The 16707-nt window shown below is 42.3% G+C and overlaps 2 protein-coding genes across 2 annotated transcripts in view; both read left to right on the top strand.

The window, feature by feature from the left end:
* The window catches only part of LOC112231423, a gene marked incomplete in the record, with an annotated part of 690592 nt that overhangs the window by 643229 nt on the left and 30656 nt on the right, over positions 1-16707 (top strand).
* abhd11 (abhydrolase domain containing 11) lies at positions 1239-15300 on the top strand. The gene is made up of 6 exons (XM_024398176.2): positions 1239-1486; positions 3547-3682; positions 4533-4706; positions 6653-6823; positions 10071-10252; positions 10498-15300. The coding sequence occupies exons 1-6, from the start codon at positions 1359-1361 to the stop codon at positions 10631-10633; spliced, it is 927 nt and encodes a 308-aa protein (XP_024253944.1). The 5' UTR covers positions 1239-1358; the 3' UTR covers positions 10634-15300.

The following is a 16707-nucleotide window of genomic DNA, read 5'->3' as shown; positions in this document are numbered from 1 at the left end:
TCTTGGTAAAAATGCATGAAACCTTCTACCAATGTAATTGCCAACCAGTTTCCCTACATCACGGACTACTGACCAATCTTTCCTTTTCTCTACCAAGGTTAGATCAACAACAGGATCTGGGACTAACCATGCCGAAACATCCCCTACCACCACAGTAGGGCCAACCTCCAATTCTCCCATACCACGCTCATCAGCAAGCTTTCCAACCAAAACCACTACCTTGTCTACTAGTATATTCCCAACAGTCATCTAGAACAGTTGCAGCAGGAAGGTCAACCTCAAAGACTTTCATCCTACCCCAATAAGCTAATGACCATTTTTTATATATCCAAGGCATCTTACCTGCCTCCACTAGTACATTTATTGATTTATTTATTTAACTAGGCAAGTCAGTTAAAGAACAAATTCTTATTTACAATGACGGCCTACCCCGGCCAAAGCTGGGCCAATTGTGCTCCGCTCTATGGGACGCCCAATCACGGCTGGATAGTGATACAGCTTGGATTCGAACCAATATCCTTTTTGAATTCAGGCTGTAGTGTGACAAAATGTGGAATAAATCAAGGGGTATGAATGTTTTTTTGGTTTTTTTGTCAATCGTTTTTATTAGCTGCTTTTGCAGAGGAAATGTGTGCATTGCAATGACTGTGATATGTGGTTGTTTTAACTTTTATCTACCTCAGTTTAATGTAAGTCGCTCGACGCTAGTAGATGAGATTGACCAAAATGAAAATGTAATTTATGTGTTGTTTGATTGATTGATTCGTTGTTATGATCTGGCGCCATCTGCTCGTCAACATGTGTTACGTGCTGACAACTGAACGTTAACGTCAGCCCAGACCTGCGTTTTGCGTCATGACGAAAAGCGTCAGTTTAGGCCAATTCAGCTCCTCCCACACTTAGTTTCCACTAGATAACACAGACACAAAGTAAACCTGGGCTGTATCGTAAAAGTGTATGACATTTTTTTTTGTTCTTAATTATCTGACTTGCCTAGTTAAATAAATAAAAAATGTAAATCAATGTGCTTTACTAGTGGAGGCAGGTAAGATGCCTTGGATATATAACTAATGTTATTAGCTTATTGGGGTAGTAGGAAAGTCTTTAAGGTTGACCATCTCGCTGCTAATTTAAGGGTAGTATTAAGATGTGGTTAATGTTAGGGTTACATTTTAAGAAGTGAAAATTGTAATTTAAAAAATGGGCGGGGTTTGTTACTTTGTGGCTGTGGTAACTAGTGACGACTCATTCTCTTCTAATGTCAGTCAGAGAATGATTTTCTCTGCTCCGAAATCTGCAGAATAGAAAGCGTATGTTGTCGGTCAGCCTGGAAGAAAATTTAACGAGCCTACCTTGTCATGAGTGTTTTCTGTCGCTTACTCTCGAGAGGACTTCTCTGCGGACGGGCAACATGTCGGTTTGTAACCGGACAGCAGGATTTCAGCGGTGGCGTGCTGCGGATGACTCGGGCGGTTGGCTCGACCAGGTAACGTTAAATGCCCTCTACTTGCTACAGTCCAGGCTAATAAATTGACAGCGAGTTCACATTCTAGCTAGCTATCTTTTTTAGCTACATAACGTTCATGTAAATGCACCGAATAACAACATTATAGGAGAAATTGGTTATCATTGATCTTTATTTGTGTATGTTTGTGTTATTTAGGGTTAGCTAGGGTATTTTATTTAGATGGATAGCTAATGCTAGTTACCTAACTAACGTTAGCAGTACACTTGGTTGTGGACTAAATTAATATATTTCTACATTTTCTGTTGTATGACAAGCAATGTGTGCCCATCCGATGTTGCTTGCATTTATTGTATTGTGTGTTGCCAAATCTAAAGCCCAATATTTTACTAGCATTTTTATCTAGCTAGCTAACCAGCTAGGCCAGCATTCCAACAATGACCCCGGCCCTACTCAGTGTTTGTTTAACTGTCCTAGGTTAGCAATGTAACGTTATGGTAAATCAGTTACATCGTTGAATGAGAATATCATGTTGACACAGTCAGTTACTTGTTTTGTTTACTACATTTCTTAGCCGAATTCATTACCAAGGATACGTTAACAATTCATTAACGTCATTGTCTCTTTCCTCTGTTGCACCCCTGTGAAGATAGTTATTTTATTATCAAATACACGACATGACCGAAAGTATGTGGACATCTGCTCTTCGAACATCTCATTCCAAAATCATGGGCATTAATATGAAGTTGGTCCCTCCCTTTGCTGCTATAATAGCCTCCACTCTTCTGGGAAGGCTTTCCACTAGATGTTTGGGACTTTCTTCCATTCAGCCACAAAAGTATTAGTGAGGTAGGACACCGACGTTGCTCGCAGTCAGCATTCCAATTCATCCCTAAGTTGTTTGTTGGGGTTGAGGTCAGGACTCTGTGCAGGCCAATCAAGTTCTTCCACACTGATCTTCACAAACCATTTCTGTATGGACCTTGCTTTGTGCACGGGAGCATTGTCATGCTAAAACAGGAAAGGGCCATCCCCAAACTGTTGCCACAAAGTTGAAGCACACGATCGTCTAGAATATCATTGTGTGCTGTAGCTTCAAGATTTCCCTTCACTGGAACTAAGGGGCATAGTCCGAATCATGAAATACAGCCCCAGACCATTATTCCTCCTCCGCCAAACTTTACAGTTGTCTCTATGTATTGGGGCAGGTAGCGTTCTCCTGACAACCGCCAAATTCAGATTCGGCCTGCCAGATAATGAAGCGTGATTTGTCACATGAAATGCTTACTTACAAGCCAACAGTGCAGTTCAAGAAGAGTTAAGAAAATATTTACCAAATAAACAAAAGTAAAAATAATAGAGTAACACAATAAAATAACAATAATGAGGCTATATACAGGGGGTAACGAGTCAATGTGCAGGGGTACAGGTTTGTCGAGGTAATTTGTACATTAAGCCAGAGAACGTGTTTCCACTGCTCCAGAGTCCAATGGCGGCGAGCTTTACACCACTCCAACCGACGCTTGGCATTGTGTATGGTTATCTTAGGCTTCTGTGCAGCTGCTCGGCCATGGAAACCCATTTGATGAAGCTCCCGAAGAACAGTTATTGTGCTGCATTGCTTCCAGAGGCAGTTTGGAACTTGATAGTGAGTGTTGCAGCCGAGGACAGACGAGCTATGCGCTTCAGGACTAGACAGTCCCGTTCTGTGAGCTTGTGTGGCCTACCACTTCGCAGCTGAGTCGTTGTTGCTCCTAGACATTTCCACTTCACAATAACAGCGCTTAGTTGACCAGGGCAGAAATTTGACGAACCGACTTGTTGGAAAGGTGGCATCCTATGACAGTGCCACGTTGATAGTCTTTGAGCTCTTCAGTAAATTCATTCTTCTGCAAATGTTTCTCTATGGAGATTGCATGGCTGTGTGCTTGATTTTTTTTTTTAATGTTTTTTTTTTTTTTTTACACCTGTCAGCAACTGGTATTGCTGAAATAGCCGAAACCACTAATTTTTGAAAGCATTTACATACACAAAAAAAGTATGTTAACTCTAACAATGTGTTATTCTATTGTCTGTTGCAGCCCTGTGAACCTAACCTATGACGTGTTTGACGGGACAGGGGACGGCACCCCCCTGGTGTTCCTCCATGGGCTGTTTGGCAGCAAGTCCAACTTCCACTCTATAGCCAAGTCCCTGGTGCAGAGGACAGGCCGAAAGGTAACGCATAGTCTCACAAGGCAGACAACAGTTTCAGAAATATTACATGGGTGGCAAGTAGCCTGGTGGTTAAGAGCGTTGTGCAGGTAACCGAAAGGATGCTAGTTCGAATCCCAGAGGCGACTAGGTGTAAAATTTGGTCAATGTGCTGTTGAGCAAGGCACTTAACTCTTATTGCTCCTCTAAGTCGCTCTGAATAAGAGCGACTAAAATGTAAATGTACAATTATTTACCACAAAGAGCAACGCGTGTTAATGTTAAAGACTGTAAATCCAGGATGGCTAACACATGAGGTGGGGGGATACACTAGGCTGTGTATGCCTTGGTCTCAACATATCTTTCTCTCTAAACAACCGGGTAAATAATACATTCTATACACTAAATTCTGATTTATCTGAAGCCATGCTGATAAGGCTCAGTTATTCTCTCACATACAGCCAGTTATGCACAACTCGGGTCTTCGAGGGTGGCTGTTTTATTCATGCTTTCTATTTGTTGAGGGTTGTGAAACCAGATATGTGTTACAATCAGTGACCGTAATGCAGTTAAGTGCCAGTGAAAAATGAATACCAGCAGGATTATGGCCTGTACCCTCCTCCCACCCTACTCCCTCTCCTCTCATCCTACTCTCCCTCTACGCCCACCATACTCTCCCTCTACGCCCACCATACTCTTCCTCTCCTCTCACCCCAATGAATCCCTACTGTCCTTCCTTTCAATGAGTGATCACGAAGGACTGAACTGTAGTCTTCTATCTAGCCTATAGCCCTGTGCCTTCCCTCTTCTCCTCCCCTCCATCTCCCTCCTCTCCACCCCTCCCTAGTGTCCTAACTGTCCTTTGTCCAGTCAGGTGCTGACGGTCGACGCCCGTAACCACGGTACCAGCACACACAGCACCGATCTGACCTATGAGGCGATGACCAATGACTTGACGCACTTGCTTGCCCAGCTGCACATCGGGAAGTGCGTCCTGATTGGCCACAGCATGGGGGGCAAGGTCGCCATGACTACAGCCCTGTCGCAGGTGAACAAACGAACGACCCCGGAACATCAATATGAATCCTTACTACACTGTGGTCTCTGTGCCGCTTGAAGCTGCACTAATTACATTAGAAACCTGCAATGATTACTGCTGCACTGTACCATGGGAAAGTGACTGCCCATCTCGCCTTACTTCCTTACAGTCACCATACTTTTTTTGAATGCACTTTTAGATTATATCATCAAATTCACAAAAACTCAGTCATTTAGGATATGCAGTGCATTCGGAAAGTATTCAGACCCCTTTTTTTTTACATTACAGCCTTATTCCTCATCAATCTACACACGGTACCTCACACTGACAAAGCAAAACTACATCTGCAAACATTTCTAAAAATCTTTTTTTTTTTATGCAAAAAAAATGAAATACACATTTACATAAATATTCAGATGCTTTACTCAGTTCGCTGAAGCAACTTTGGCAGCGATTTCAAGTCTTGAGTCTTCTTGGGTATGACACTACACGCTTGGCGCACCTGTATTTGGGGAGTTTCTCCCGTTCTTCTCTGCACATCCTCAAGCTCTGTCAGGTTGGATGGGGAGAGTCGCTACATAACTATTTTCAGGGCTCTCCAGAGATGTTCGATCGTGTTCAAATCTGGGCTCTGGCTGGGCCACACAAGGACATTCGGAGACTTGTTCCGAAGCCACTCCTGCATTCTCTTAGAAGATGACCTTTCTGAGGTCCTGAGCACTTTGGAGCAGGTTTCATCAAGGATCTCTTTGTACTTTGCTCCGTTCATCTTTCCCTCGATCCTGACTAGTCTCCCAGTCCCTGACACTGAAAAACAACTTCACAGCATGATGCTGCCACCACCATGCTCCACCATAGGGATGGTGCCACGTTTCCTCCAGACGTGACGCTTGGCATTCAGGCTAAAAAGTTACATTTTGATTTCATCAGACCAGAGAATCTTGTTTCTCGTGGTCAGAGTCCTTTAGGTGCCTTTTGGCAAACTCCAAGCAGCCTGTCATGTGCCTTTTACTGAAGAGTGGCTTCTGTCTGGCCACTCTACCATAAAGGCTTGATTGGTGGAGTGCTGCAGAGATGTTTGTCCTTCTGGAAGTTTCTCCCATCTCCACGGAGGAATTCTGGAGCTCTGTCAGTGATAATCAGGTTTTTGGTCACCTGCCTGACGAAGGCCCTTCTCCCCTGATTGCTCAGTTTGGCCAGGCAGACAGCACTAGGAAGAGTCTTGGTGATTCAAAACTTCTTCCATTTAAGAATTATGGAGGCCACTGTGTTCTTGGGAACCTTCAATGCTGCAGAAATGTTTTGGTACCCTTCCCCAGATCTGTCTCGGAGCTCTATGGACAATTCCTTCAACCTCATGGCTTGGTTTTTGCACTGTCAACTGTGGGACTTTTAAATAGACAGGTGTGTACCTTTTCTAAATCATATCCAATCAATTGAATCAAGTTGTAGATGTATATCTCAAGGATGATCAATGGAAACAGGATGCACCTGAAATCAATTTTGAGTCTCATCGCAATGGGTCTAAATACTTATGTAAATAAGGTATTTCTGTTTGATTTAAGTTTGCAAAAAATGTCTACAACTGTTTTCGTTTTGTCATTATGGGGTGTTGATTGTGGAAACACGATCAATTTTAGACTGAGACTGAAACGTAACAATGTTGGGAAAAAGTCTGTATGAATACTCTCCAAATTCACTGTATACGGTATATAATGATATTCACATTCGTGGGTTAATTTACTTCTACACTACGCCTCTTAAGAAGATTTTAGAAACTGAAGTGGTCACACTTCCCATTGTATAGAGGGGGCAGAACTTTTTTTTTTTTTTTCAGTTCTCATTTCCTCTGCTCTTCTACCTCTTCTCTCTCCCTCCTTCTACCTGTCTCTTCATCGCTCTACCCCTCCTGTCAATCACCCCCTTCTCCTTCCTTTCCTCATATCTACCGGTAGCCTGGCCTGGTGGAGAGGTTGGTGGTGGTGGACATCAGTCCAGCCCAGACCACCACCCGTACCAACTTCCACTCCTACATCCAGGCCATGAAGGATGTGAAGATCTCTAGCGACATCCCTCGCTCGACCGCCCGCCGCATGGCCGAGGACCAGCTACGCAAACTGGTCAAGGTTAGGGCAAGCTCGTCACTGGCTATCACTACTGTTATTACCACCAGGGTTCACACTACTGCTATTAACATCAGAGCTGTGTGCGAATACCATACTGTATACTACATACTTAATGACTAAATACTATTAGTTCATTTTAGTATATTGTAAACTTATCCTTTCAGTTGAGCGTACTAGCGCTATGCCTGTCTACCTGATGTTGATTGTTGCTATGCAACCTTGTGCTAGCTTGTTAGAGTAATATATTACTAGCTAGACATCTTATGACTTTGGGTGTGTTTGTTCATTCAATCTGGAGTGCCAGCGTGCGCTCTGGGCGTTTGTAAATACAGAGAGTTTTGTTCTCTGAGCGTTCAGAGCGCACACTGGACACTGGCCGAGGAGTAGGGTTGATCCCAGCTTTCTGGTACAATCAGACTCGAGTGCTCTGAAATCGGAGTTGATAGCCGGAGTGAATTTACGAATGCACTGAATTAACAATGTCCATTGAACGCACAACAGCTATCCCGCTTAGCTAAGAATGACGTGAATAATTAAGTCAATAACTGTTGGATAGTTAGCATGTTGTTAATATGCTTGCAAGTTCGACATATTAGTAGCCAACTAACATTAGGTAGCAAGCTAACATATGGTACATACTGCTGTAATATGTTATGCGGTCTGTTAAGGACAGTGTAGCTAACAAATTGTCAGTCAACATAACTTGGAATGTATTTGAAAAGTTATTACTTTACTAAATTGCTCAACATTTTCTTAACATTTGTTGTAATTGGTTAAAGCAATGAATTTGTATCCGCTCTCATTGAACTTGGGCTGCATATTTTCCGCCATTTTCTTCAAATTTGAAAAAGTTTGTGAAGCCACGCCCATTTTCGGAAGAATTGCATTATGCGCCCTAAAAGCACGGAAATAGTGTCCACTGCTTGTATACTTAGTATTTTGGCGAATGTAGTACGACATCTGGGAACTTTTGGCATACTAACTATATCCATGCTATGACCAATAAGCATAGTACATACAGTTGAAGTCGGAAGTTTACATACACTTAGGTTGGAGTCATTAAAACTCATTTTCAACCACTCCACAATTGTCTTGTTAACAAACTATAGTTTTGGCAAGTCGGTTAGGACATCTACTCTGTGCATGACACAAGTCATTTTTCCAATAATTGTTTACAAACAGATTATTTCACTTATAATTCACTATATCACAATTCCAGTGGGTCAGAAGTTTACATACTCTAAGTTGACTGTGCCTTTAAACAGCTTGGAAAATTCCAGAACATGATGTTGTGACTTTAGAAGCTTCTGATAGGCTATTTGAGTCAATTGGACGTGTACCTGTGGATGTATATCAAGGCCTACCTTCAAACTCAATGCCTCTTTGCTTGACATCATGGGAAAATCAAGTCAGCCAAGTCCCCAGAAAAAAAATTGTAAACCTCCACGCGTCTGGTTCATTCTTGGGAGCAATTTCCAAATGCCTGAAGGTACCACGCGTACTGTTGTTTGTACAGATGAACAAGTAAACACCATGGGACCACAGCCGCCATACCGCTCAGGAAGGAGACGCGTTCTGTATCCTAGAGATGAATGTACTTTGGTGCGAAAAGTGCAAATCAATCCCAGAACAACAGCAAAGGACCTTGTGAAGATGCTGGAGGAAACGGGTACAAAAGTATCTATATCCACATTAAAACGAGTCTTATATCGACATAACCTGAAAGGCCGCTCATCAAGGAAGAAGCCATTGCTCCAAAACCACCGTTAAAAAAGCCAGACTACGGTTTGCAACTGTACATGGGGGCAAAGATCGTACTTTTTGGAGAAATGTCCTCTGGTCTGATGATACAAAAGTAGAACTGTTTGGCCATAATGTTATGTTTGGAGGAGAAAGGGCGAGGCTTGCAAGCTGAAGAACACCATCCCAACGCTGAAGCACGGGGGTGGCAGCATCATGTTGTGGGGGTGCTTTGCTGCAGGAGGGACTGGTGCACTTCACAGAATAGATGGCATCATGAGGGAGGGAAATGATGTGGATATATTGAAGCAGCATCTCTAGACATCAGTCAGGAAGTTTAAGCTTGATCATAAATGGGTCTTCCAAATGGACAATGACCTAAAGCATACTTCCCAAATTGTAGCAAAATTGCTTAAGGACAACAAAGTCAAGGTACTGGAGTGGCCATCACAAATCCCTAACCTCAATCCCATAGAGAATTTGTGGGCAGAACTGAAAAAGTGTGCGAGCAAGGAGATCTACAAACCTGACTCTGTTAGACCAGCTCTGTCAGGAGGAATGGAAGGCTACCCGACACGTTTGACTCAATTTAAACAATTTAAAGGCAATGCTACCAAATACTAATTGAGTGCATGTAAACTTCTGACCCACTGGGAATCTAATTAAATAAATAAAAGCTGAAATAAATCATTCTCTCTACTATTATTCTGACATTTCACATTCTTAAAATAAAGTGATGATCCTAACTGACCTAAAATATGGACTTTTTACTAGGTTTAAATGTCAGGAATTGTGAAACTGAGTTTAAATGTATTTGGCTAAGGTGTATGTAAACTTCTGACTTCAAATGTATGTGACAGTAGAGTAGTGGCCTGAGGGAACACAATGTGTTATGAAATGTAGTGTCTGGTAATATTTTAAGTTGTGTATATAACTACCTTATGTTAATGGAACCCATAAGGCAGCAGCTAATAGGGAACCTTAATTAATACAAGTATTACTGCTAATACCACCCAGGGTTCACACTACCTGTCACTATCGTCTCACTACAACTGTAGCAACCCAATCGTCTGACAGCTGAAAGGCTATGTAATTGAACATACAACTACTGTAATGATGTAGCGAATGTAAAACATAATACCATTTTATTGCCCAAATGCAAATTCAGTAAATTATGCAAATTAACCTATAGACCGATCAGCATGACCAGTTAAATCAGTTAGCTGCCAAAAATACATTTAACTGTTAACATCCCTGGTCTTTGGAGACTGAATGAATGAATGAATGCATTGTTAAACCAAATGGATATAAAGCAGTCTTCAATTGGTTGTTGACTAATCCCCAAGCACCATCTAAAGGGCTTTGGAATTGAGTAAAAAGCATTATTATATATTGTAATTGCAGCCCATTGAAATGCCTTTTTTCTTTTGAAACCAAAAAAGGCATTTCGAGGACATAACCCAGTGATAGTTTGTTTAGTAATGGTGTTGTTCCTTTCTGTGTTCAGGAGCGCTCAGTGCGCCAGTTCCTGCTGACCAACCTGGTGGAGCAGAACGGACACTACGCCTGGAGAGTCAATCTGGACGCCATTGCCGCACACCTTGATGACATCATGAGCTTCCCTACCTTCGAAACCACATACGAGGGCCCCACCCTCTTCCTGGGCGGAGCCAGTTCTGCCTACATCAGGTATAAGATGTCATCTGTTATACAGTTTTTAATAGCTGTCATTGGTGTAAGACTGTTTTGTATTATTTCTATGATTTGGTTTGGTGTCTTCTGTTTCCCTACTTTGACTCTTCTCTCTTCCATCTTTTGTCTTTCTCCCTCCTTTGTCTCTGCTCTCTCGCTCTGCTCGCTCTGCTCTCTCCCTCCTTTCTCGCCCTCTGCTCTCTCCCTCCTCTCTCTCTCGCTCTGCTCTCTCTCTCTCTCAGTTCTGAGGACTATCCAGAGATCCAGCGGTTGTTCCCATGTGCAGACATCCAGTACATCCCAGACGCCAGCCACTGGATCCACGCAGACAAACCCCTGGACTTCATCAGCTCCATCAGCTCCTTCCTGCAGCCCTAACCTACCCTGCTCCAACCCTCTCCACCCACCACCACCTAATTACTAATCCTACCCTGCTCCAACCCTCTCCACCCACCACCACCTACTTACTAATCCTACCCTGCTCCAACCCTCTCCACCCTCCACCACCTAATTACTAATCCTACCCTCTCCACCCTCCACCACCTAATTACTAATCCTACCCTGCTCCAACCCTCTCCACCCACCACCAGCTAATTACTAATCCTACCCTGCTCCAACCCTCTCCACCCTCCACCACCTAATTACTAATCCTACCCTGCTCCAACCCTCTCCACCCTCCACCACCTAATTACTAATCCTACCCTGCTCCAACCCTCTCCACCCTCCACCACCTAATTACTAATCCTACCCTGCTCCTACCCTCTCCACCCTCCACCACCTAATTACTAATCCTACCCTGCTCCTACCCTCTCCACCCTCCACCACCTAATTACTAATCCTACCCTGCTCCTACCCTCTCCACCCTCCACCACCTAATTACTAATCCTACCCTGCTCCTACCCTCTCCACCCTCCACCACCTAATTACTAATCCTACCCTCTCCCCCCTCCACCACCTAATTACAGGACAACCGCTGGCCTTTAACATTATTCACACTAATACGGCACAGCACAAAGCCACTGTTATCCAATGGCGGAAAAGAACACGCTCCAAAGGGCATGCTGTGTTGCGAAGGCTCTGAGGGTGTCGGTCACTGCTGTTGCCTGCACTCGTCAAAGTTCAAATAATTGTTTGACCTTTCCAACGTATGTGCGTGGTGTTCTCGCTCTGAGCAAAACGCCTTGTACGAATAATGTGAAAGGCCTGTTAGGCTCCGCCCACTCACACTGGGGTCCACCTCTTAAAACAGCCAGTAGGTAGAGCTTCAAACCAGAGGAGGCACAGCCATCTTAGTAGACAATGCTAATATTGCTAACCCTGGACCAAACTCTTTCTTTCCATGCTGTTTATCTTGCGCTTAAAGGAGCTGTATGGAAAATGCCCTTAATTTATCTATAGTAATAGTGGAATGAGTGTTTCATATTTTGTTCCCCAAAAAAGGTTATAGGGCTCACAAAAAATTGCATTCTAATGGTGCAGCCTTCTTATTGGTCAGTAAAAGATGGACCATCTCTTGTGAAATTGACAACGAGTTACATATAGCTCCTTTAACCGCCATATTGTAATCAAGGATTTGTGTAAATCCTGTATTACCGTACTTAATAGATATGTAAATATTAAGAAAAGTAGATAGTTGGGTAGTAAGAGGTTGAGATTATATTTAAAGTAGATAGATTGACAGTTTGTTTTTAAATGAGGGAGTGTTTTTAGGTATGAGTTACTAATCCAAAGATCCTCTCGTCATTGTTGCACAGTACCATTCTACTCTAATCAGGTTGATGTAAATCAGCATTGAAGAAAGGCTTTGAGCCAGGTCTTATATAGTCTAGTCTGGACATGTTCTGTATGTATGTGGCTACGTCTCAAATGGCACCCTGTATCCCATATAGTGCACTAGTTTAAAGATGCACTATTTGGAAACTGCTGTGCCATTTCCTGGTTGCAAAAATTCTAATAGCCTAATTTCAGTTTGTGACATACAGGAAAGTATAGTGTGGAGAATCATTGTACCATCTAAACTGCTGTGAAATAATCCATAACCTAAAATATTGTATTTTTTTAGCTGTTTGAAACTGGTGTTCAAATCTGAAAGTAAAAGATGCAAAAATGTAACTTAATCACGGGAAGCATAGAAATAGCGCACATAGAACAGATCTACCACTTCTTAGACTTGCTTTCAATGAAAATGACAGATCTATAACTTAAATGTTTGTGAATTTAGTCAGATCGCCCAAAATGTACATATTGCAGCTTTAAAAGCAGTGCACTATGTAGGGAATAGGGTGTCATAACAGCCTTAATATAGTGCACTATGTAGTCCAGGGATGTCAAACTCATTCCACTGAGTGCCTAGTGTCTGCAGGTTAAGACTTAGACAACCAGGTGAGTTCCTTACTAATTAATGACCTTAATTCATCAATCAAGTACAAGGGAGGAGTGGCCCTCCGTGGAACGAGTTTGACACGTGTGACGTAGTGCAACAAGGAAATAGGGTGTCTAATTTGAGACAATGTCTGAGATACATCGCAGTTCTAACCCTACAGTATGGGGAATATGGTGTGATCTCTAAAGCAGCCAGATTGTGTCTCTGGGATGGGTAGTCTAGAGGGGTGATTCAGCAGGGAGCTTGGCAGAACAGAAATATAATCTCGTTCTGTGGTTGGAACCCTGGTTGATAATGCTGGCCGAGAAGTGAAGCCTGGCCTAAAGACGAGCCAAGCGGAGAGAATGTAAAGCACAGCTAAAGCATTATTTACAAAGCATCTCGGAGTAGGAGTACTGATCTAGGATCAGTGTGCCCCTGTTTTTGCCTGATGTTCGCTACATACTTCAGTCTGACTGCCATCATTAACCAGGCATGCTTCCATCCAACCTTTTTTTTGAATGCGATTTATAGTACGTGTCGGATAAAAAAAAATGCCACTAGCCTTGATGGAAAAAGCTAATTGGCCAGTGAACTTTCCAAATGTCTAGCGTATTTTGTTTAGTCTACAAGGTGGGATCTTTTTGTCGTAAAATGTATTATGCGAGAACTGGGGGTCCTTCCATTACGACTCGGGAAAGCATGCAGTTTATTAGGCTTCATATGAAATAAATTATGAGGAACTTCACATGGTGGTGAAAGTGCAAGGGGATTAGCTTGCTGCTGCTTTCCAATAAATATTGAGGGTCTTATTCTAGTGACATGATGATCGATGTTTGGCTGCCATTTGACAAATAAAAATGATCTTTCTCTTTAGTCCATAATAATTTAATCATTCAGAACTGGTCGATTTTTTTCAAGGCATTCCTCGTCGATCACCAAACATTTCTGTAGAAAATCCAACGTTAAGGGCTGTGATAAAGGCTTGCGCTCCTTTTAAATTCATGTTGTGCTTTTGGCGAGAGGTGCACTTGATTTGAGAAGCCCTGCGCACCGGGTAAGCAAAGTGTTCCCCATTTTGAACCATTTCAGTTGTCTGAAAAGTTCAACTGGGGCGACTGGGAGATCTGTGGCTAAATCGAATGCGCCTACTTGGGTGGCCAATCTGATATATCAAATCACAGTGCCTAAGGAGCTTCCATGACCCCAGGCCATAGCAAAGTTTGATACTAGCCCAACTTAGATGTAATAACTTGTAAAACCATGACCACAGAGAGGCTGTCAAAGAATACAGCAAAGAGCCGCTCTTTTTTAGGAGCGAGTTCATGTTTAATATGTATTCAACACTATGCTCTGCCTTGCAAGTGCTACACCAACTGATCTATTGTGTAATCAAATCTCAAGTTTTTAAATATTGCCAGGCCAGGCATATAGCCAATATGCTGTGTTAATATATTAGGCCTACTGCACAAACCTCATTCTTACAGGACTGCTTTTATTGGGTTAATGTTAAATTTTCTTAAGTCATGCTTAAAAAATAATAATCATGAGCGGTATCTCGTGTTGCATTTTGACTGCGAAAGTGATCTTGACTCAAAGGTTGGTGACCACTGATCTGAGCTGTTGACTAAAGTGCACAAGCCAATACCAGAGTGGCCACATTCGCTATATAACGCAAAAAAAAAAATGTGACAAAACCATCAGTAGGCCTGGAGTTGAAGGTGCCATGGAAACCCATTTAACTTTTTTATTGGGTATATGTGAATCCACAAAAGGTATTTTTATGTGCACTACGTCATCACGCACGGCCTTTTATCCACAACAAGTCCATTTGATGGAAACTCATCTCTGCAGATTTTTAAAATATTCACGTGAAAATCTGTCGCCAATTGGATGGAAACCAAGCTATTGAAGTCGTTTGCGGTGATGTCAAAGAGGGGTGTTGTACAAAACAAAGTAATCAGAGATTGGCTCATCTCTTAACTAATCAAACCTCTGCTTTAACAGTGTGTGTGTGTGTTCTGGCTCTGGCCCAACCCATCTGTTTCTGGGACCAATCAGAACAGTTAGAATGGTTTTCTGTTCTAGAAATCGTTGTGGAAGTACTCAAATTTAGACTCATTGCGGAGAAGCAATTAACAATTTAACACCCGTGGGTGTGGTGTAGCGTTTGGCTGGAGCAAGGTGCTTGGGTAGCCAGGCAACCCCGGGAGGGGGGGAGAGTGTATGTGTATATATCAGCACTCCTAATCCTACAATGCTTTATGAATATGGGCCCTAATTGTTTTATATTAGAAGTCTGGACTAAAGACAGGACCTCTCAAGCAAAGGGAATGTAAAGTACAACTGCAGCGCTGAACCATAGATTAGGGTGCTGATCTAGGATCAGTTTTTCCTTTTTAGATCATAGTGAATAACGTATGAACAAAGGGTGAACCTGATCCTAGATGAGCACTCATGAATAAGTGCTCTGGTTCTGTCTGAACTGACATGTGGATTTAGCACCTGATGTCAGTGAAGGAACATCTACGGCTCCCCAGAGAGATCGGTTGCTGTTGTGTTGCTGTGTGCAATCACTTTTATACATGGTGTGTTTTGTGTGCGGTATGTTACTAAGCCTGTGAGAATTAGCCAGAAAGGAGAACAAAGTTGTAAAATGATTGTTACCGAATGGAATAAGACATTAAGTGAAAGCACACAGTGTAGCCTAGTGTTAAAGCTGTTTTTTGGTATCTTATCCTCAGCTGGGGAAAAAAGGTGTTGCAATTGATGCAAACGCTTAGTAAATCTGACCTGTAGTCTTTGGAATTAATTTCAGTATTTTTTTGTCGTACTACTAGATTACATGTAGTGTAACACGTTTGACCTTTTTTATAGTGTGATGTCATTCAGATAGCTAAATAGCTATCTTTCTATGCCATTTAAGCGCTAATAAAGCTATATCTTTCCAGGTACTGTATTATCTCCTGTATCTCCCAGGTTAGACTCTACAGCGGAGGGGGTCCTACTCTGGTCCTGGGGAATCTACTGGACCTGCAGGGTTTTGTTCCAGCCCTACACTAACACACTCTGGAGATCCTAGGACGGTGGGTCCCGACTCCCAACACTAACACCTTATTCAACTAATCATGTTCCAGACAGAAGACCATGAATAGTTGATTACATGAAACTGGTGTGTTTAGTGCAGGGTTAGAACAAAAGCCTTCACTCTCTCGGACTGGAGTTGGAAAACCCAATGCTCTACACTACACTCTGGGTAATATTCTCTACTCTTCTGTGTTGTGAGTGGGCATTTTGTAAAAAATTAACTGTGTACTCTGTGATAATCTACTAGTGTCTGTTTCAATGGTCATTTATTCAAGTATATGAATCACTTTGACTCTGTAGACAAAGGCTGCATTTACACAGGCAGCCCAATTCTGATATGTCGTTTGACCAATCAGATGTTTCGCAAATTATTGGGCAAAAGATCAGAATTGGCCTGCCATGTTTTAGTGTTCATGGGTATGTCAGATATGCTGCAAAAATCTAACTCATATTGTCCTTAATCTTATCAGATTTCCTCTACTGTGGTCGGGTTTGTTCTTCAGTGAAATGTTTTGGTGCTTGTGTGTCTGGGGAAAAGTACAATCAGTGATACTGCAGCTCAGTCTGTCTGTGTGTTTGTGCCTCTGAGGCTTTTTTTTGTTTTCATCTCTTTTTCATCTCTGTAAAATTTGTAACAAGTTTTCCGCAGTTATCCAGCAGCTCTGAGACTGGTCTCCGTGTTGCCAGTTATATTTTATCACAGTAACTCATAGCCCCAAAAGGGTCCTAGTGTGTTTATAATTTTTGTAGTTGAAAGTATTTTGATCAGTTGAAAGTTAAACAAAAAGTGTACTCCATTGGATGCCAGGTTTGAATAACTAAAGATATCAGAATGGTTCGTGTTGAACTAGCTTACCCTTGTTTTAACTCAAATAGTTGTAATTGAGTAGCTAGGCAATCCCCTACCAATCATACTCAGACCCCAGGGTTCATATTGGCTTTCTGTGGGTCAAGAATGTGTCTAGGGGAAAGATTTACAGATATTGAACCTGGGTTGATGGGG

Source organism: Oncorhynchus tshawytscha, linkage group LG33, assembly GCF_018296145.1.
Source record: "Oncorhynchus tshawytscha isolate Ot180627B linkage group LG33, Otsh_v2.0, whole genome shotgun sequence".
Lineage (NCBI taxonomy): Eukaryota > Metazoa > Chordata > Actinopteri > Salmoniformes > Salmonidae > Oncorhynchus > Oncorhynchus tshawytscha.
The sequence above is the reverse complement of the archived record's forward strand: the minus strand, read 5'-3'. Positions and strand labels throughout refer to the sequence as shown.

What these genes read in the sequence shown, in the direction of transcription:
- abhd11 (XM_024398176.2), top strand. Translation starts at nt 1,359, where the DNA reads ATGAGTGTTTTCTGTCGCTTACTCTCGAGAGGACTTCTCTGCGGACGG. An exon ending in TGCAGAGGACAGGCCGAAAG is followed by an intron (nt 3,683 to 4,532) that starts GTAACGCATAGT and finishes TTGTCCAGTCAG; the next exon opens with GTGCTGACGGTCGACGCCCG. An exon ending in GCCAGTTCTGCCTACATCAG is followed by an intron (nt 10,253 to 10,497) that starts GTATAAGATGTC and finishes TCTCTCTCTCAG; the next exon opens with TTCTGAGGACTATCCAGAGA.